A 22706-nucleotide genomic window follows, 5' to 3' on the forward strand; every position below is an offset into this window, starting at 1 on the left:
TTCTGTCCGTCCACTGGCTTTCCTTTCAATGCTCCACTGCCTTTGTTCATTTTCACGAATATTCTCTCTTTCTTCGTGGGCGTTTACATTAGCTCTTATTCTGGCTTTAATCCTGTCAAGCTCGGTTTCTCCAAAGCTTCCTTTAATTTCGCCTTCGCTTGCACTTTCTATGGGCTCTTCCTTCTCATTTCTAATGGATTCTTCTACTGGAGCCTTTCTAGCAACTTGTGTGACTTCCTCAATCCCGCTTCTTTGAATTGAGCTTACGCTCCTTTCTGTCCGTCCACTGGCTTTCCTTTCAATGCTCCTCTGCCTCATTTCATGTTCAAGATATTTTTCTCTTTCGTCAAGAGCTCTGAGTTTAGCTTTTATTTGAGCTCTTATTAACTGAAGCCCAGTTTCTCCAGAGCTTACTTCAAGCTCACTTTCGCTTGAGCTTTCTTTGTGCTCTTCCTTCTGCTTTCCAATGGCTTCTCTTATTGGGGCTTTTCTTGCTACTTGTGTGGCTGGTTCAATCCTACTTCTTTGAATTGGACGTTCAGCTAACTTTGTCTCTTTCGTTTCTGCTCTTCCAGCGGCTTTCCTGTCAATGCTCCTCTGCCTTTGTTCAATTCCACGAGAATATTCTGTGTCATCATTGGCTCGGAGTTGAGCGCTTATTCTAGCTCTTAGCCTTTCGAACTCACTTTCTCTTTCGCTAAAGCTATCATTCGACTGTAAACTCCGACTCTCTGTGTAATTTCTTACTCTGACTGGCTCGATCTCGCTATAGTATTCACTTGGGCTGTTTTCGCTTTCATCGCAGCAGTTTTTCATAATCATGAAAGCATTGGCTCTATCTCTCATGTCAGTTTGCAGATTTTGAAGATGAGTTTCACCAAAGTCTGCTTCACTTGGTAGTTCTTCACCATTCCATTCAAAATATTTTTTATCTCTGAAACTCTCATCCTTATAGGACCACGGGTATTCCGCCTCACTGACAACTGTTTTTGCACGTGTAAACTCGTCTTGGCTGTCGCTATCCGAGCTTATCTCCATTGTTCCATTCATTATAACTCTTAGTTCAGCTTTAAGGAGTTTTATCGTCCTCGAGGCATTCTCCCATCTTTCTGGGGTCATTGCTATCTTCTTCTTCTCTTTGTAAAGAGAAATCCTTGCAGCTAGAAAACTGGCATCTATTTTGGTTGCGAGTGGAACATCGTTTTCATGATCTCTTTCCTCTAGATCCAGACTCCTTCTTTCGGTTTGAATCTGCAACTCTTCTCTGCTCAATTTCCCAATCTGATATCTCTCTCTATCTATTCGTGACTGGCTTCGACGGTGTACATGTCTCTCAGCTTCACTTCCTATCCTTCGATCATGGTTTGAATGTTGATACGGTACATCGGAATTCACGGAGTACTTTTGTAGCCTCTTTGAGCTGCTAGGGACATGCTGTGATGCATCATTTGAATCCTGCAAACTCGGTGGAATAGGCAGCGGTCTTGGTGGTCGTGTCCCTGATACATCCGTGAACGGGTTCGGACCAATATCAAGAGAGTGGAACCCTTGTTGTGGATGATGGTACAGGAGTTGGATCGACTCCACATCCTCCTCCTGATTCCTCCGGGCACAACAGGGAAAAATCTTACGCATTATTTCCCTAAAAACAAGAAGTGTTGTTATGTAATGGTTGGGATATTGGCTCTGAAATGGATGCGATATGGGCCCTATCTCATTGAAACTTACCTGCTGTTGGTTTAAGTGTTTGAGTTTAATTTTGATTTGAATATGAGGCATTATCTGGGCCATTTTAAATGTTTTTTTTTTTTTATTCAATCGTTTATTGTTAATTCCAGAATTAATCGTAGATAACTAACAACATAGCTAATGAAACATAATTGCGTTTTGAAATTATTGTAATTTGACTTAGGGAACATAATAACGTATGGAAATATTATTTGTTTGTACATGTGGAAAATTTTAGTCAAAATTTGAAATTTCGTGTGATGTATTTCGGGATTTGTGTTGATTACAAATGTAAAGCCTTTTACATGCATATTATCTCAAAATAAAATGATTTTCAAAGAAAAATTTAATAAATTTTCATATTTGAAAAAAAATTGTCAAAATTAAAAGAAAACGTTTTGTATTATTTACCTGCGTGCCAATCAACTATTTTCCAAGTTGAAAATATCAAAATATCTTCTATAATGCAGAGAAATCTTGAAAAATCCTTGAAAATTGCAGAGCTCTGTAGCGTAACGTCTTTACGGCTCTGCGTTGTCCTCTAGAATAAGTGGAAACCAGGACGACGTCATAAAGGTTTTTACGCCGTCCTGATTGTCAATAAGTGAAGCCCTATCCGTTATACGAAAATTCCTTCCGAAATCCGTGTTTTTTCGGAAAAAAATTCGAAAAGTTCACACATCTAACATGTACTATGTATAAGCATAAATCGTAAAACCCTCAATGATATGAAAATTTTCAAGAAAAGCTAAAGGGAAGGGGTTTTATTTTGCAAATTAAATTTTGGCCTCTTCATGCACCATTTTCAACTACAACAACTATTCTTTAAAAACTTCATATTTTGATATTTTTTCAAAGTAAATCTAATTTTCGTTAGTTCCACATTGGGAACTGAAACATATGGAACAAAATTGCAGTTTTTTTTAGTTGAATCCATATCAAAAACTAATCGAAATTCGAAATTTCTCTTTCGTAAATGAATCCATTTTATCTCTTGAATGTGCATGGAAACGTGTTAAAAAAACTTCATATTTTGATATTTTTTCACAGTAAATCTAATTTTCATTAGTTCCACATTGGGAACTGATACATATAGAACAAAATTGCAGCTTTTTTGAGTTAAAACTATATCAAAAACTAATCGAAATTCGAAATTTCTCTTTCGTAAATGAATCCATTTCACCTCTTGAATGTGCATGGAAACGAGTAAGATTTTGTCTCAATTTTGAACAAGATAGTGTTAATGAACACTTTAGACAAGGCCAGGGAAATCTCAAGTCATTCTTAAAACCCAAATTCCACTTTCTGTACCTCAAAAAACTATTTTAATCAGAAAAAAAGAAAGCATATTATTTAAGATAACAACTTAGATTTTTAAGAATCCTTTGCATCAGCTGATCCTTTGCTAACCCTCTTGGTAATAATCTCTCCTGGAGATACCTTACCCTTTCATCTTGAAGACTTGAATTGTGTGGAACGAGGACTTGTGTAAGGGCTTGACGATCAGGTTTAAAACCCAAAAACCATAATTTTCTCGACACGTTTTGCATTCCTTCCTTCTGTTCAAATTGAATTACATTTTTCTTTGCAGTTTCGGTTTACTGGTAGCTCTATCAATCCAGCCCGATCCCTAGGTCCAGCTTTTGTCATGAACCACTGGAAAGATCATTGGGTAAGTTCTAAGATGGAAGAAATTGGTGGGACGAACCTTCAGCATAGCTGTCCAATGGTAGTTGGAAAGCGTTTGTTTGGAGTTGGAATTCTTACTAGTTTAAGAACTTATCCTTTGAAGTAAATCCTTTAACCATTTTTTGGAATACCACATTGTGTTGTTCTAAGATGATGGTTTCGTAAGTGGGGAATCACAAAAACAGTTGATCTATAGGGGGAACATGAACGGTTGCACCCATTTCAAATCAATCTGCACCAGATATAGGATAATATTTCAAGGGAGTTCAACACCGGTTATTCGGTAAGTCCAACCAATTAATTCTGTTTTTTATATTGAAGGTGTATTGGGCAGGACCACTGACTGGTGGGATAGTATCTGGATTACTGTATGAATATATATTTGATCCAAGAAGAAGTCGAAGGAAGCCTGCCATACCGCCAGAAACATCGTCATATCCAGACTTTGAGGATAGTACGTAGGCCTATTCGATTAAAATATAGTTCATTTCGTTTATTTTTCTTTGAATAATTCACTCATTCTAAATCTATTATATAAGAGCCCATCTTGCAGTTCCCAAGAGAGATTAGGATAAAATATCCTTTGGAAATAGGGGTAGGATTTTGACTAATAGGGACCACTTGTAAGGGTTCTTCTTAAATTTGATTGGAGGGATCAAAATCAGTTTTGAAATTGTATTTTTTTTCTTTTCTTTTTCAGATGATGATATCACCAGCATTCCACAGCAAATGCCTACATCCCCAAATCACGCAACGCATTATAATAACACGAATTACGGCAACGGAGTCGCAGAAACTCGCTGCAGTACTCATTGTGCTGAAAACCATTACACCGCCCACTTACGTAGCCCTGAAAGACATTCTAGTCATTCCGATATGACTTACGAACCAGTCGGAAGACGGAGCTTCGGCGGCTACAATCCGGTCAACACGGACACACCCGGACTCGAAAACGAAGCGTACCAAGCCTTTGATACAAACCCCCGTCGTATTCCACCCCCACCGCCAAGAAATAAACATTATAAGCAACGTAATGAGGAAATTTCATTGGATGATGTTAGCGTGTATCAAGGGCGTCATGGATGACATGTCACGTGACAAAATATTGACCTAGTTGATCTCGAATGCATGTGCATATGAACGTGCATTATAAGAAGTATTAGACTGAAACCCGAACATTATTTCATGTGGGTTTAACGATGATTTGTGGGAAAATAGAATGAATTCAGAAAACTGGATGTGGGAACTGGCTCATTTTGGAAAGGCCCGCTACTCTGGAGACCAGTCCAGACTTACTCATTTAAAAAAGGACAGGTTCGTAGTGAAGCCATGACTTGAAATTGAATTTTAAAACGAAAGGATTGAAGTTTATTTTAAGGAAAGATTGAAGAATCTAGATTGAATTGCTTCTCAATACAGTTAACCACATAAATGAGAGGTTTCGTGGTAAAATCCACGTTTACAGATTAGAATCCGTCAGATATTGAACGAAAAATCAAAAAGAATTGGCAGATTCAAGCTAATTGGCGGAAAAGTTTTCGACAATTGAGTGTGAAATTCGTGTTTCTGTTTGATTAAATTTCAAATGTAATGTAAAATTGTCTGATTGAAATGAGAGTTTTTTGGTGTTTTTTTTTTTATATAAAAATATCTTAAAGATACAATGTCTGTATATAATTTGTGCTGAATAAATGATACTATTTGCGGAAACAGCCGAAGATAACCGTTTGTTATGGAGGTCCTCCAGTTTGCATTCATCTGTCAGTAAATAGGCTAATTTCCTAATAATACTGTGATAGATATGATCACTTGTACCACTCTACCATAATAAAGAATGACAGTGATCCAATTTTCTTCCCTTTGGCTCGTTAATGGAGAGGCGAGATTCGCTTCCATACTAACAAAATCGGTCAATGGTTTTCCTTGCATTGGGTGGAAATATCTTCATTGGTATTGACACACTTCGTTGTGTAGCTTTCAAGGAGGCATTGTGAAGGCCCAAGTGCTGAGACCTTCGAAAACCATTGTCACTTCCAATAAATCGAAAGTAGAAAGAATATGAGCGGTAAATTGTTAAAAAATCAGCTTGGGTCCCTATGTGTCCAGTTTTCATGGTCTCTTTTGGGTGTCAGCCTCCAATTCCCTTCCCTTTCACCATCATGGTGCAGTGTACGCCTACAAACACCTCATTTCTCATTCTAGCACTTAATTACTCAAGTGTATGTGTAAGTCAAGCCCCACGACCCCCTCCCCTTCCACCATCATGATGTAGAGCAATGACAACCGTAATCCAAGCACTGACTAACCCTAGGTCCTATGTGAACTTCCACGACCTCCGAGATGAATCATGTCCGCCCAAGATCTATAACATCACGTCAGTTCCAATTAAACCAAACAACACCATTTCCCTATATTGGATTGGACACGAGAAAGTAAATGTATCCTAATTTGGGTATAAATGACTCCGGGGCATATACAAGTATACGATTTCATTAAAAGTGGTCGCTATCAATTAGTGGTCTTGGTAATCAAGCAATTAGAGAGACTGGGAAATGGAGACTAATGGTCAGAACTGTGATTGCTTTGGATAACTTCGGTTGACGAGAAATCAGATCAGATAGGCCGTTAAGAGGCACGGTCGGGATTAGATTAGGGACAAGGGGCTTTTATTAGAGTGTTTGGCCAGAACTGTGATTGCTTTAGATAATCTCGACTGGCGAGAGATCAGATAGAAAGAAAGAAACAAAGAACTATATTTTACAAGGATAACAACTAAGGTACAAAATTAAGGATCCCTTCTACCAGCTGGTCTTTGACCAAACCTCATGGCATCGATTTTTCCTGCATAATCCATACCCATTTACAGTAAAATGTGAAGAACCATCGCCTTATAACCGATCTTGCTATTCGATACCATTGAACCAAAAGTTTTAAAGTATTCGGTGTTGGTCAAAGGGAAGCAAGTAGATATATATTTCTTTGTTGCTAAAGACAACAACAAAGTTTCGCGGGAAAACGACCTGGTAATCCCGCCTTTTCATCGTCAAACCGGTTATTCCCCTTTTTAAATTATTGAGACGTCTGCTTCGAACTCGAAGTGATTGATTTTGCTGGACGTCTGTCCTTTCCGACACATGAAGCGTGTTATTCCAGGTGTGCGTAGTACCTGAGGCGATACCAGTTGCTATGGAATCGGCCCTTTGGATTTTTTTGGTGCTTGTCGCAATTTTGGTTGCGAAGTGTCAAGACAAAGAAGACGATATAGATTATCGATACACTGCAGAAGCCAACCAAGAAAAGGTGGTTGAAGACGGGGAAGATTCTCAGGAATTCTCCGATGCCAAATATCCAAGGTTCCTTCTGTACAGCGTGAACTATGGCGAGGGATTCAACTTACGAAGGGATGTGTACATGAGGATGGCCACTTTGGTGAAGTCCTTGAATGAAGATGAACCTTGGTTGCTAGTGTTGCCACCATGGGGTCGAATTTATCATTGGCAATCCAAAGACATTAAACACCAGAACAAAATTCCATGGTCCTTGTTCTTTGATGTGGCCAGCCTAAAGCGTTTCGTGCCAGTTGTAGAGTTCCATGAGTTTTTGGCAATGTCCAAAGAGCCAGTCATTGAAGAGGTCTACTATCTACAAAATTACAAGGACTGGAAAGAATGGGAAGAGAAAATGGAATTCAAACCTTGCAATAATGAAAACCATTATTATTGGAAAAATGTCGAGACTGGTTTTTGGGAATCATGGTTTTTCGGATACGAGGATAGAGTCTACGCTAAAAAGTTTCAATGTGTTTCGTATATGGGACATGCTGGTTTCATGAAGCCATTTCTTCTCAAAAATACCACTGCTAGGTCGGTTATGATCGAACGAGCAGAGACCGCATTACACGATCGTTTTGGTGACACTAGCTATTGGGAAGCACGAAGAAGTATGGTTTTTGCTAAAGAACTACGCGACATCGGTGACGAGTTCCGTGCCAAATATTTGGATTCGAATGACGACACTGACAATACTGTTTTGGACGAAGATTGGACAAAAATGAAAAGAAAACATGGAGAGGCCAAAGGTGGTCCATATTTAGCCGTGCATTTACGAAGAAAAGACTTTTTACGTACGAATCATAATGTTCCATCTTTGAAACATGCTGCCAAGCAGATAAAACATTTAATGGACAAACACGATTTATCAAAATTATTCGTGGCCACGGATGCCCCAAAGGAGGAATTTGAATCTTTTAGTGAGTTTTTAGAAGAGTTCGAAGTCTTTGCTTTCCGTCCTAATGCTGAAGTAAAGAAGCAATACAAAGAAGGTGGTTTAGCCATTATCGATCAATGGATTTGTGCTCATGCAAGATTTTTTATTGGAACTCAGGAATCTACTTTTTCGTTTAGGATCCAAGAGGAGAGAGAAATCCTTGGATTTGATACCAAAATGACTTTCAACAGACTTTGTGATGATGAAGAAGAAATGGATTGTGAACAACCTTCTAAATGGACCATTGAATATTAGGGACTCGACCTATATTTGATTGTAAGGATTTGAAAACCATATTTTATTAATGTAAATCCACTGCTTTTGATGGCTTCACTTATTAACAAATATAAAAGCTTTTAATCGCAATGAAAGATACACCAAGTAAGCAATTTTAAGTACGTGGACTCTCTTAAAGGAATGCAAAAAGGGCCATAGATTAAGAAGCCTATAAGCAGACACCAGTAATGGATGTATATGCTTGAAAGTTGTGGACAATATTTATTTACCAAAAGAATTAATATCGATATGGATAACAGGATAAGTGATATTTGTCTTATGGATTATCAGATTGTCATGATATATCATTGAGGCAAATGATACTATGCAAATGTACTTATTTCAAAATGTGTATTTTGTGTAAATATGATATCACTAGTATATAGGTGAAACTAATATGTAAACTTCAAAATGTGCCAATAGTATTAAGCATGAGATTTAACTCTTTATCAAAATTTGGCAAGCATTATGACCTCTCTGAAAGGATTACCAAGTTGATAAATCCAATGGCAGAGTGGCATCTGGATACCTAAATAATTCACCCAGTTGAATGTATTGTGATTTATACTGTGACTGCTGTGTTCAATCAATTCTTTGTTTGGCTGACTGTTCAGTTAGTGATGAACTTGATGTGTTTAATAATTCATTAAGATCTATGTTATGAAAATCAATAAGAAAAAGATAAGAATCCTTAACAATTCCTCAGTTCCATGCATGAGGGGCAAAATTTCTCATTTTTAACTCCTTAATTGGTATTAATAGATGAAAGCTGACACCAGGCTGACTCTGGAAGGCACAGGCACCAAAATTTCTCATTTTTAACTCTTTATTTGGGCGAAATCTCATGTTTTCCTACAGCAAATTCATTGTGTATCCTTTCCATTAAACAGAAAGCATGGTGCATAGCCTTGAACCTCGGATGCTTAACATTATGATTGGGGACCAGAGGACTTTAGTGTATTGGGGCCCCCTGGAAATTCTTTTTTTTCACATATTATGCTCCGCTCGAAGATGAGGTGCCTATGGACTTGGTTCAACCAGTCCTTGTGGTAGTGGAGCCACTGCGAAGATGAAATCAAACTACAGTTTATAAGGTTATTATGATTTATTTCAAAGAATCAAAAGTAATATAACAACTACTAGTGCACAATATGATGTTAGGTTTTATAACGACTTTTACATTGAATGATATTTATACCTTATATTTCACTTTTTATATATACCTGTATTAAACAATTTTCACAGCTATTTTTGACTTCTCTTTTCATCTGCAGAACAAAGCATAAGGAAGTCCTTTCTTTAATGTTTGGATTAGACTGGCAAACTTTTAGCTAATGTAATAATATTTATAGCTTATTTTCACAGCTATTTTTGACTTCTCTTTTCCTCGGCATAATTAAGTATAGAGATGTTCTTTCTTTAATGTTTGGATTGGGCCAACATGCATTTTATCCAAAATAATTATATTTATTGCCAAAGTTTTCGAATTTGTCTTTTATTTCAAACAATATTTAGCAGTTTATTTAAAACAAAGATTCTCAAATTGGCCAAAAGTTGACAACCATTTTTAGTGGCCTAATATTTCTACCAAAAACTTCAATTAGCTCAATATTTCACTAATTTTTTATAAGACTCAATATTCCTAAGAATTTTCATTAACGGCCCAATATCTAGAATTACTTAGAATATGTGCCCAATACTTCAACATTTTTAAATGAACAGCTCTTTTTCAAATGAATAAATATGAGAATAAACTATGAAGAAAGAATATGTATTAATCTATATACACTATTTACATTTTAATATCAAGTTTTGAGGCCAGCTTGATTAAAAAAAAAGAAGAAAACATCCAAAAATAATAGAAATGAAGCTATATTTCAAAAAAAAAGATAACATTCTTCACTATTTCAGAGAAAAAACTCATAAAAGTTCTGTAATTTCTTAAAGTTTATCATAAATCCTAAATTGTTAATTTTCAGACTTTTTTTTTGAAGATTTGTGCAATTTAAATGCAAAGCTACACACGTAGAAATAGAATTGTAAATTTCAAAAGTCACTTAGCTGGAGAAAGTATTGAAATTTAAGAAACACAACAAAAAAATATCACATGAATGAGGCAAATTATAGAATAGTTAATATTAAACAGAATATTAGTTGCAAATCTTATTCCATTCTTGCCATAGTTACTCAGGATCTATAGAAGCACTGGCCCAGGTCACAAAAAGAAATGAGTTATCATATTTGTATTTACAATATTTACAATTATATACAAATATTTACATTATGTACACAAGAGTCAATATGTAAATGCTTGAAAACTGGCAAAGTACTTTATAAATTTCAAACTTCTTGTACAATTAGTGATGAGTTGAACAATAGAGATCACAAGTTCATTTGCATTGTAAATGGCTTGAGAATTCCTCTGCAATTCTATGATGTTATTCTTTTAGATGTGTAAGTAAACAAGTGGAAATGAAGGAAGTCCCAAATTTTATTTATGGGATTCTATGAGCTTATAAAAAAATTGTTGAATGTATTTCCTACTAGATTTTGTAATCTGAAAGCAAGCCTGTTAAATTCAGTTCCCTACAGAAAATGCAATGAGATGGACATTGGCAACAACTTTTTTTAGATCATAAATTACTGCAAAACAAGAACAAAATATCAATATATATGAAAAAAAAATATATAAGTTATGCTAAAAATCCTAAATTTGGCATAGGTTGAATTTTTACAAAGTTATCTCCCCTTAGACCAGTCAGAGAGTGTATGTTGCAGTAATAAACAACATAAACAAAACCAGAATTTACAAGTTACTGTTCTCTTAGTCCAATAAAGACATTTGTGCACATAAGGTCAGTCTCTGCTTAACTTAACTGTTTGCACAATAATTCTGAAGTATCTTATTTTGCATATCATATGCAAAAATCTTTTGTAATGTAAAGAATTTTGACCAGTATATAAGATAAAAAAGTTTGTACACAATATTATTATTATCAAATTTTTATGCCTTAGATATTAACAAAATATTTTTAATGCCATAATTTGAGACAATGCCAAATCTAAACTTAATAGCTTAGATGTTTGATTACAAAATAAATTCTGAATCTAAATTTTTTTATCAACAAAACAGAACAAAAAGGCTTTGACTCTGGAAAGATAAACATATATAAGCTTATTCATTCCGTGCAAATTCACAAAATTTCATCAGTTTTCAAAAAAAAAAAAAGCGATAACTTTACTTATCATAGGAGAGCTAAAAAAGATGTCCAACCTGCTTATGATTTATATATTTATTTAAAAAGGAAAAATACTTATAATATTCAAATAAAATTTGTAAGTTTACATTTTAAAACTATTATCAGTGCCCTTGTCAAATTCTGTCAACTGGAAATTTTGTGATCTAATTATTTGTCCCTGAGTTCTATTTATTGTAAGTTATCTGTTTTCCAAATCTTCCCTGCATAATTTTTAACATTTTCAAAAAATTCAATATAATGATAAATGAAATTAATCCTCTCAGAGAATTTTAACATTTAAAACCCTATAAAAAGTTACCCTATTCAATGCCTTGATTCTTTGTAATTTTCAATGCTTTATTACAATATTTATCAAATGAGAGTTTAACTGCTTCAGTGAAACATGGCAAAATATTTCATATTTTTTATTATGAGACGTCATCCAAAGCCTACCCTTTCTTTGCCTTTGCTTGCTTTCAAAATTATATATTATGCATTAATTTAATTATTGCATCGAATGGACTTCATTATTAGTAGGCTTATGCTCTAAATATTATTTTCTCGTACGCCCTACTTTCAACTTTATATCTATACCCTTTTAATGATATTGGTATTTTTTGGGTAAAGATAATATCATTACTTTGAGTTTATATATATGTACCCTTTTTCCTAAATATCTGTAACAAAAATAAGCCAAAATGGATGGTATTGCTTTAGCCATGAGGTTTTGAGTTTTTCATCAGCAAGGATTGGACTCAGTTACCTCCTTTGGGTAAAATTGGTATTGAATTGACCCTTTTTTTTTGAGTCTTAAACTGAGAAAATCACGTACAATATCTCTCATCAGCAGTTGTTTCAGTCATTTGTCCTGATGAGGATCGTATATCTGAAACATATGTTGTTGAACCCTTGTCTGTCCATGATATTATATCTTAACATTTATGAATTCTTAGGAAGGTCTTCACCCATCCTTGTTTTTTATTGCTACATCAGTTGACAGCCCAAGCTCACAGTGGTATCAGGAGATACAGCAGGGCGAACCCTGGTCATCATGTTCACAGCCTTAGATTTGTATGAATATCACAAAATTGGTTTTGAGTTGGAATAACGTTGTTCTGAGACTTCAGTCTTGAAAGCGACTGCAAGCTTTCTTCCATTTACACTGAGTGCACCACTGATCACGGTTTTCCATCCCATAAATCTTTCGGCACTTTCTGACCTCACTCCTAGGCTTTCGATGAACTGAAGTTGATTTTGGAGAGGATGAGAACAAGTGTGATTTGGGAGACTGAGCTTGATGCTGCTGGAGTCGAGCTTGAGGCGAAAGACGGTTGTTTCTAATCGGTGATGATATCTAGAAAAAAGGATTGGAATTAGTTCATCTTCCAGAGAGTATCGTCAAAGGAAGAATTGGTTTTGGAATTGGTTAGCCCTTTGCCTTCAGAGAGTGTTGTTTTCAAAAGATAAATTTTAAATTCCTAGTTTGTCTGTTGAAGTGTGTTTTCCAAAATAAAAACAAAATATCTGTATCACAACGAAACTTGTCCAGAGTTGTGGTTCAAACAGATGTTTTTAAGCAAATCTACAACTCTCATTCTCTCAGAATTGACATACCAGAGTCACACTGTACCCCTTAAAAGCAAGTCAGATAGAGTCAAGATGTCTTGAATCCATTCTTGGTAGGCCAGATATTTTGAAGAGTAAACTTACCGAGAGACTGCTGGGGGAGTTATTTTGACTGGTGCCCCATGATAAAGATCGTTTAGTATTGCCGTCAATCATCTTGATTGGTATCGGAGTGGATGTGGATGCTCCAAAATTGACCTGAAATCCTGAAGATGGAACTGAAGATGGACCTGTACTGGCATTTTGGCGGTTTTCCTGCAAAAGATCAAGAACATCGTGCTGAACATGACTTTGAAGAGATGTTCAAACTATCGAGAGCACAACTTAGTTCTTCTGATCTTCTAAATGAAGTACATGTTTTCAGATAACCCTATCCTATTCAAGGTATGAAAATTCTGATGCCTGTGCTTCAGATAGTCAGCTCAGAGTGGGCTTTCACCCCCTAACACCTGAAGTCTCAGCTCTATCTAAGAAAGGAATATTGGAGCATTGTTTTAAAGAAGTGTGTTAAACCATCTATATTCCCTTGTGTTTTTTGTTACATGTGCTTCTAATCTTACCTTTCTTTGGTAATCGTGATCAAACACTCCCAATGGTTTTGGGTTGGTTTTACTTGGTGGGGATGCTGCCATCATGTGGGAGAATTTCTCTGTGACATTATCCAGGTTGATTTCGATCTCTGTGAAATAAAAATCTTCCTCATCATCACTCAAATCATCATCACTGTCTCTTCTGGAAAAGAAATTGTATTATGACACTACTAGTCCAGAATTTTCAGGGTTATCTGAATGAATTTACAGTTTTGGAGTTCTGTCTACCAGATAGTCCTTTGCTGAAATAGGATTAGGACATTAGACACACTTTACTAAGGATCAGAGTCTATCCCTATACAGGCTGTTAGCTACAGGAGGCATGGGCTGTCTCTATAGTAGACTTATCTCTATCTGCATTAGAACTATTCTCTGTGGAGGAAGGTCCAAATCCTTTTTCTTTGGTGGAAGGCTGAAACGCCTTTTCTTTGGTGGAAGGCCCAACCCTTTTTCTTTGGCAGATGCATCAGATCCACCTCTTGAAGGACTTGCTTTGATTCCTTACTTACCCCAAATGAGCAGATCGTATGTGTCTTTCAATATCATTCACAGTGTTGGTGATGGTTTTACATTTTGGCCAGGTACATTGAAATAATATTTCTGTATTAATCTGTAAAGATACAAAAAATATTGCATGAAGCCATTGGCATAGAACTACAAGCTGGGGCGTATCTAGAAAATGACTGAGGGGTGGGTGGCATTGGACAGGGGAGCTGTAGCCCAATCAAAAATCTGGAAATTTTCAGAACCTTGTTGGCTTTAGCTTCTTCAAGTAATAGATGTTGAGTTTCTGATAGTAATACCAAGTGTTAAGTGGTATGAGGTGAGCAATACACCCCTAGATCCCTTCTATCCCTATGGACAGCTTCCTTACCCCACCATGCACAGTCGTGAAACTCCCGCGTCTGAGTATGCTCCCTTTAAACAAAAAATCATTTAACAATTAAATGAACCAGCTGTCGTTATCAATAAATTAGATAAGTTTTTTTTTCGTTTTTGTCATTAGCTAGTGTCAATATCTCATAGTTGCAATATCAATGTACAGATATAGCCAATAGTATATCGCTGACTCTGCAAATTGTTAAATATGTTACCCATGTCTTTCATCGCTGGGAATATGAACACCTGTGACCTCGTGTAGATACTTATATCATTAATACGGCGAAATAATATAATATGTTCTATTAGTTTACTGTGGGTTTAACGCTGCAATGTGATCAGTACTTAAACTGTGGGCGTTGAGGCAGGAGATGACCGAGATGCTGCTTTGGACTAATCCTTTCAACCACATCCCCCACCCTTCTAGCTCACTTCGCTTATACGTCTAAAGCTGATTTTGAAAAGTTATCCCCATAAAGCTAATAAAAAAGACTTTAGCTTCGGAAAAGTTAAAAGCCGGAGATAATCGAGGTGCTGCTTTGGACGAATCCTTTCACCTCTCTGTCCTGGTGCTGATTGTCCAACCGAATACACGCCAGCATCATTAACTGAGCTCTAGTCAAATAGAAGTCAATCTCATAGAGTTGTCTATTGGCATTCCAAATTTACGTTTATGCATTTCATTACTTCAAACTGTGTTTATGTTTCGTTTGTGTTATACCTTTAGGCTATATGGCACCCTACGTTCTATTTTAAAGCTCAGAAGTTGAATGGGGTCGATCGTAGCTTAAATTTGAGTTTTAAAGGATATTTATAGACGTTTTATTACGGCCTTCCTCGAGGCAGTTGACAGAAATATGAGAGGATAGATCAAGAAGTGGATTTATGGGTGTATGTCTATTTCCTCAATGTGGAGATGCCGCTATTGGACAAGGATGGTTAGCTTCACACCCTTTGCCGAGCCACATGGCGCCTGCATATTGCCTACCATTACAAGAGAAGCCTCGTGGGGATTCCTTTTACAGCTGGTCCTTAGCAAAATCTCTTGGCAATGATCTTTTTCTATCAGATGATCCAGTCCAAAGTCCATACCTTTGCCAAAGACCTTTCTTTGATCACCCGTGGACAAAGCCTGGTCAAGAGCTCTGATTTGCCACAAAGCTCATGGAACTATATTTGGAGCGCTGGTCTTCCAGGTTGCCATTGGTGGAAGAACAGAACCACCATAAGATTCTGTAGGTGGAAGTGACAATACGACCTTCTCGATTATTTGAATATACTGGATATATTGTTTTGTACCCAATGTGACCATGGATGATGATAGCTATCTCTCAATATCTCATCTTATCTAGGTCAAAATCAGATAGTAGGTGGGTCACGCTAACTTTCGTTATTTGATACACTTTTCACTTTTTAGAAATATTTGGAAATACGTCTAACCTCTGTCGTTCTTTGATGTAACCTTGTACGGCTGTACGGTTACAGCCTACCGTTCAGCACCATACCTTTGTGCATCCATGGGCTGTTCATGAACAATAGGTTTTTCAAATTTGCTATTGGCCTCCGTGGCAGTGTCTATTTTTCGGGTACGACGAAAACAACCTTTTGAATGCAGATATACATTTGACAGATTTGCTAAAAAGGTGACGACCGAAACAGCTGTAAACCTTGAACGTTTCAAAAGTGAGCGTTCGAAAGTAAGAAAATTTGACGTTTTCAAATGCACGTTGTAACAACTGGGACTATAAAAACTGTATATCATTATTTCAGCCCATTAACATCACCAATAAACACCTATAGTTTATTATTATCATCATAAATATTGAAATGTCATCAAAACCTGTACATCTGAACTTTAAATACAGCGACTGCGATAACAGACAAGGGGGAAAGATTATGTTATTGTATTCGTTTAATTTGCAATAATTTCACGTATCAGGCCACATCAGCTTATAATTCATCGGTGACAAAAGGGTTAAATCGACATAAAAACTAAAATTGAAATGACTTAGTCATAAAAGAATCATTTTATTACAAAATAAAACCTTATTATCTACAGAGGAAACATTTCTCAAACCAAAAAACCACAATTAGGTACCTCAAAAATGCCCTATGCTCGCAATGAAAGGAAAGACGAATAATGGATACTTTCAGCCATTCACTCGAAAAGCGCTTTCGGAAATCTCGTCAGGGCATCATCACTCTACATTTAGTAAAGAGTGTCGATCGTTATGAGACGAAATAGTGTCAGATGGTCGAATTCCTTAAGTGTTTTGCTATTTTTTCAATAACTGTAGGCCTAATATAGGCTACATAGTTTCTTTGTTATTTTTTCAATAACTGTAGACCTAATATAGGCTACATAGTTTCTTTGTTATTTTTTCTTTGTCTATCTTATAAAATAAAATAGATGAACTATAGTCATGTGATCTGACCTATAAATTAAAAAATATCAGGAAACCGGTTTTGTTTGACAATGCGCAATTACTTAATCCAATTACTGTGACCTACTTTAGGTATTTTATTTAGGTTGAACAAAGCTCCAGAGAAAAAGGTTACGCACACCACAAGTACGATTCAATTTTAAAGTTAAAAGTACTCTGAAGTTAGACAAAGGAGGCAACCGAATCACTAAGTAATTTTGTCGATGAAAAGGCTTCAAAACGTTTAAAACACATGGTTCTTACAGACGGATTTTCAGCATTGGTCGTTTCTTTAGGCATAACGTAATGTTTCCGGCCTTTTGTGCTCGTTGCTATGGCCAATACTGCTATACTTCGCGCCATTTTAGGGAAACTCAGATGCTGGAATTCGTAAGTAACCTATGGAATGGATAATTTCTATCCTGTGGGTCTTTAGTTAATAACAAAAACGTCGGATATATCAACGGTATTTCTTTGCGGAGAAGGCGAAATCGATCACGTCTTCTAGTTCTATCGTATTGGATGTCCGTTCTTTTTCTCAACAGGCCCAACATCGAGCTTGACAGCACGAGTGACTGTGTTACTATTAATAGCGATAACCCACTTCGACGTGATCAGCTGGCTGAAGTAGGTCATGGAAATGAGGTCATCACACCGCTCTGTTTATATGGAGATAAAATGCACATATACTTAATATAATACTCGCCATACAGCCACATTTAAACAAAGACCTATATTACATTATATCGCATAAGGAACTGCTATTGTTCGAGAAATTAACCGACTCGTGTCAACTTTAGACAACTAGTGGCAAGCTTATCTTCTGGGTTTGGCACTGCAGTGCAAAATCAATTACTCTAGAGCCTAGAGCTAAATAGAAATATGTAAACGCTAATTGAGAACGACGGTTCAAATTATATCAAACTGGATATACGATAGATTATTACACCGAGTGAACTGCAGGTGCTTTTAGTATGTCCACTTCTGTACATGTACGTACAAAACTATTTTGAGTCGATCCTATGGTGTACTTTTGAAGCTCTTGAAGTGGTTTGAGGGAGAGGGGGTTCAGAATTAACGATCGGAAGCCTAACATTCCAAGAATGAGTACTACCAGCTTATCTCGGGAATCTTGAACAGCTCCACATCTAGAAGGTGAAGCACAAGTGGTACCCTTTGTTAAGGTGATCTTGTCCGTACCGAGAACCGTCAACTTATCTCCGAAATCCCATTTAAAACAATAAAGGGAAAGTATAGGTCGTGATAAGAAATCTATTAGAGATCGTTGGAACAATGAGAGAACCAGCATAGTTGTGCAGTTCCCGAACCATCTAGAAAGAGGGGCGCGGTTGGTACCCTTTGTTGAATGCGATCTTGCCCGTACCAAGAACCGTCAATTTATCTCTGAAATCCCATTGAAAACAATAAAGGGAAAGTAAAGGTCATGATAAGAAATCTAAAGGTCATGAATGATAATAATAGCAAGGGTTAATTTTTATCTCTGTGATAGAAGTAAACAAAATTGTCATAACGAGCAATTAAGGACATTGTCCGATGGGTCGTCTTCCAATTTGTAACTAAAAATAAATCTGATGTAACGTCTCGTTGCGTGTCACTTCAGAAAGCCTTTACTTGATCATAAGATCAAAAATTTCGTCTATGAGCTACATATGTACCTTTAGAATCCGAGTTGACAATACCAATTGCAGAGTGACAGCATAGAGATTGCCCCACTCATTTAAGAACCTCCTTTGGGCATTTCGAAATAAATTTCCGGGTCATGGTTCTTAAGATGTGAAACCTATGAGATCACCAATGTACACATTGGGTAGTTCAAGACATAAGTCTCTGCAATGGTCCCATATTTCGAAAAGGGAATCCCCCTATTCGTAACCAAGGTGCTTCCGAAATATATCCCCCCGCATAAGACACTAAATATTATTTTATTTCGTCTGAACAATGCCCATTCAAAATTATCCAAGGGTAACTTGAAAATACGGAAATAAGGGCAACGAACCCTAAGTTAAAAATATCGCTGATTGTCATATGTTCGAAGGGTTGAAGTCCAAGTTTGAATTACATCATACATATATATGTATATATCAAAAACCTTCAGTGTGTTTTACGCGAAATTTTCCGAGAAACGCCCAGGCAATTTTTCAATTAACGCCCAAGCAATTTTCCAAGGGTACCGCCCTGAATTTAATAGAGATATTATAAAAAATAGAAAAGAAAGCAATTGATTAATCTAAAGAAGAAAATGATTTGTATTGAAATTTCATTTGAAATTAGGACAGTTAAGTACAGAGCTTTTTTGAAACTTTTGAGTTGTAAAGAGTTTCGTCATAAAGATCCAATACAAAGGGTTCGAAAGGGGCGTAATGGATAATATGGACACATGTGCGCGCGCTTAGACAGAACTATACATGGAGCTGATATATATAGCATATTTACAGTGTACGGTGTATCGTGTGCTATGAAAAGAATATGCACACAACTGGCAGTTAGAATTCAATATAGCTGTTGAATTAATTTGATGAATTGATATAGAACTGACGCAACAGGCAAATATAAATTTATAACACATCACTAACGACCAACTCAATATCAAGCGGTATATATATCTCCGCTGAATGGAGTAGATCTAAAAATAGACTGAGAGCATGACGAGTAGTAACATTGAGTGCGATGATGGTGCAGAATTTATTTATATCGTGTACAGTACGGCCTTTAACGGTTTAATCCCTGATAAAATGAAGTTACTGGTATCCTTTGGAAAATGAAAACGGAAAGTCCTATGGACACACTAGATAGATCACTTGTTGAAATTAAATGCTGAACCACCCCGGAAGCAAAAGCTGGGGAATCGTTCTCGAAATTTAATCCCCAATGGTCTGAACGTATGACTAAAGTAGACCGATAGTCCTACTGTCCTCGTTAGATTACATGTTGAAATTAGTTGGGGCAACGGAAATTATCGATACTTAGATCCTCATTTTCAAATGAAAGGAATTAAGCCACGTACCTGTTTGGACTTTTGGTCTTTAGGTACATCGTCGTCATAGAAATGTTTGACATCTTCCTCGAGATCCAAACAATCATCGGTGGGTGAAGCCTCAAAGAAGACTCTGTCGGGAGCACTCTCACTGAAGTGGGTCTTGAACGGTGGGGAACGGTCGTTGCCTTCTGAAAGTCCACTGTAGAAGCCACTGCTTGCTACAGAACTTGAGAGATGCCCGCTTTCTCTGTATGAATGGGATCCTATTGGGAGCACTTCTGCAAAGACAAAGGGGGAATTTTAAGAGAGGTCCACATCAAAAAGGTTGAACGTTTGCTTCCTAAAAGTTACATTCAAGGAAAGTGAATTCGGCAAAAGCCAGAACAAAGTAGGCTAGGACAAGATATGCAGGTGCTGAAATGCTTACCTCTGTCATTAAATGAAGCAGGGAAAAGTGGTGAAGCCGGGCTGCAGGACAGATTGGTGAGGGCTGCCACCGCTATTGATTCGTCTTCCATCTCGACATCCAGGTCATCCAGATCGTCGATCTCCACTCTGTCACGGTGTCGCCTGGAAATATAAGATTGTTACAATCAGGTATGTCGTACGTGCATTCCTATTAATGGACCATTCGTGACGGATGCTGCACACCAGTTTTGTCGTACGTGCATTCCTTTTAATGGACCATTCGTGACCGATGCTGCACATCAGTTTTGTCGTACGTGCATTATCACTAGCAGGTCATCTATAAACAATGTCGTACGTGTATTCCTAAAAGATTGTCATATTATTATGTCACGTCGCCTCTATTAGATTAGCTTTGATGAATTAGGGTACTAACAGCGAAAGCGTGTGCATTTTACATAAGGTCATACAATATTAGCCACTTAGTTAGGATTCAGCCTTTACAAGTAGTTGTATACTAATGACAAATACAGAATTTTTTCTAGACTGTTTGAAGCATCCTTATGAATCGTATTTTAAAGTATTTTTCCACTATTTCTTTGTCGTATAATAAACGCGTTGTGTTTTTGTTTTCGATCACTTTTTGATAAACTATTGAACTCCATTGCATACAAATGTATTTTTTTGAAAACATTTCCGGATTCTTTTCATAAATATTTATTTGTTTATGATGTATACTTCCCGAGTGAAGAGGTCATCGGAGGTCAGTTCTATTCATGGCTGTCCTTGTGTCGTCCAAACAGACGTAATAGAAGTAGAATAGAAGTATATTTTTTGGATAACTGCTAAGGACGTCATAGTTCACCCACAGGGAAGGGTTAAAAGACCGAATGTAGTGACTCAGGAACCCAAAAAGTTACGATTTACAGAGAACAAAGAGGTTGGGATTCCTTTGGTCTGCAGTTCATACTGTTGATTATCATCAGATCCCAAGGAACTCATTTGAACCATATGGTTTTGTTTTAATCATAAAGAGCACAAAAAAAGAAATTCCTCTCATTTCATTTCTATCAAACCAAACCGGTATCATCTCGTCAAGGACGATCGTTATATATAATACATGCGTATAATTAGATTGACCTCTTGGCAAATCGGTCAACCATAACACTGTCCATTTAATAATTTAATAATACCGGCATATATTATATATAACCCTAGGTTTACCGGCGTATTAACCCTACAAGAGGATTTAAATACATTACCGTGATCGTTATTACAAAATACGGAATAATCGGTCACCAGCATGTGGCCACCTCTCCAGCATTAAGGGTTCAATAACACAACGAAAGGAAAGACAACCATAACTATAGGTTCACGAAGACCCCGTCAACAAGCTGATCCTTGGTCTTGGCATAGATTTTTCATGGATAACATCTTAGTGTCACGAAGATTCTTTCTGCCAGCTTGTCCTTGAACAAACCCCAGATTATCCATAACCATTTACAGCTGGTTCTGCCGGTGGAATTGTTCCATCTAGTTTGGGTCAGCGTTGGAAATATCAATATCAAGATCAAGATCTAGTTTGGACCAGATTTAGAAGTCGATTAAACTGTTTTCTTTGTCCTTTCATTGACCAATTTCTTTCCAATGACCTCTTACCACACTAGACAATACGTCATACTGTAGGCCTAATGGTAATCCAACACTTGATCCGACTTAACAGTTATCATCTTAAGCCAGTTAGTAAGCAGTTCATCCTTGGATATATTGACGAAACTGGGAATGTACGTTGACCACTTCATCCAGAAGACCAATTTCATGCTTCATGATATACATTACCTAGGAGACCTAAATAATGCACGACGCTTCAGAATCTTCGGCATCTGTTGCGTCAGCTCTTAAGTCTTCAATTCATGGCAACATAATGTTAAAACTTCTTCTGCACCAACTCGTCTGCAATTTGTATGCATAAAATACAGGTTTTATTCTGAACCCAAACAGACCTTCAACAGACCTTCCACAGTCAACCGCTGGTTACATGTGACCACTGGTCTTACATAAGCCACTTAAACTACCGGTAAATTAAGGCATGTTATGATTAATTAGAATCGGGGTGTGACGTAACATCCTTAGTGACGATTAGCCTAATCGATGATTAAAGCCTGCGTAAGGTCATGTAAGGTCTCGGGGATTTTCAACCGGTATTTGGCGGTCAAATCTTGGTTTTAAAAGATTCTAGGTGATCTTGGGTTACGAAAACTGTTAGTTTGGTATTTCGGTTCGTAGGTGAAGCTTATTTTTGACCTTCGTGTTTGGCCTAGCGTGGTCAACGACTAAGCTACACCGACTAGGGGGGACTGTGTACCTTTTCTTTGGATGAAATTGTACTTGGGTGTCCCATTTTGAAAACAGGCTCTTATCTCATGTCCGAAAATATTGATGTGTTGGTGGGTCTAATTTGACTTTTGCATCCTAGCATCCATACCATGCTTTCTAAGGCCATCATATTGATTTTACCGGTAGGCCTATAGATTAGAAAAACAAAATGCTGAGACCATCTGGTTGAAAAGTTTAGCGAGCTACGACT

The 22706-nt window shown here is 37.0% G+C and overlaps 5 protein-coding genes across 5 annotated transcripts in view; 2 read left to right on the forward strand and 3 right to left on the reverse strand.

Annotated features, from left to right (window-relative positions):
- Positions 1-87: 87 nt before the first annotated feature.
- On the reverse strand, positions 88-1635 carry LOTGIDRAFT_175090 (hypothetical protein; the record flags this gene model as incomplete). The annotated part of the gene is made up of 1 exon (XM_009055429.1): positions 88-1635. A coding segment is annotated over one exon (1548 nt), but the record flags the coding sequence as incomplete, so codon positions are not given.
- Positions 1636-3376: 1741 nt separating this feature from the next.
- Positions 3377-5019, forward strand: LOTGIDRAFT_239408 (hypothetical protein; the record flags this gene model as incomplete). Its single annotated transcript, XM_009055430.1, has 3 exons — positions 3377-3400; positions 3739-3871; positions 4118-5019. 3 exons carry the CDS (start codon positions 3377-3379, stop codon positions 4501-4503), a joined length of 543 nt encoding a protein of 180 aa, XP_009053678.1. The 3' UTR covers positions 4504-5019.
- A 557-nt stretch (positions 5020-5576) lies between these two features.
- LOTGIDRAFT_180660 (hypothetical protein) lies at positions 5577-7938 on the forward strand (the record flags this gene model as incomplete). The annotated part of the gene is made up of 3 exons (XM_009055431.1): positions 5577-5642; positions 6571-6572; positions 6771-7938. 3 exons carry the CDS (start codon positions 5577-5579, stop codon positions 7936-7938), a joined length of 1236 nt encoding a protein of 411 aa, XP_009053679.1.
- A 4383-nt stretch (positions 7939-12321) lies between these two features.
- On the reverse strand, positions 12322-12501 carry LOTGIDRAFT_144538 (hypothetical protein; the record flags this gene model as incomplete). Its single annotated transcript, XM_009055432.1, has 1 exon — positions 12322-12501. A coding segment is annotated over one exon (180 nt), but the record flags the coding sequence as incomplete, so codon positions are not given.
- A 6378-nt stretch (positions 12502-18879) lies between these two features.
- Positions 18880-22706, reverse strand: part of LOTGIDRAFT_239410 (hypothetical protein) — a gene marked incomplete at its 3' end in the record, with an annotated part of 5712 nt that continues 1885 nt past the window's right edge. Inside the window, exons 2-4 of the mRNA XM_009055433.1 lie at positions 20142-20284; positions 19742-19992; positions 18880-18912 (exon numbers count right to left, since the gene is read on the reverse strand). Of these exons, the coding sequence (XP_009053681.1) occupies positions 18880-18912; positions 19742-19992; positions 20142-20284 (427 nt within the window). The remainder of the gene's footprint in view (positions 18913-19741; positions 19993-20141; positions 20285-22706) is intronic.

This window comes from Lottia gigantea (genome assembly GCF_000327385.1).
Source record: "Lottia gigantea unplaced genomic scaffold LOTGIsca_240, whole genome shotgun sequence".
Lineage (NCBI taxonomy): Eukaryota > Metazoa > Mollusca > Gastropoda > Lottiidae > Lottia > Lottia gigantea.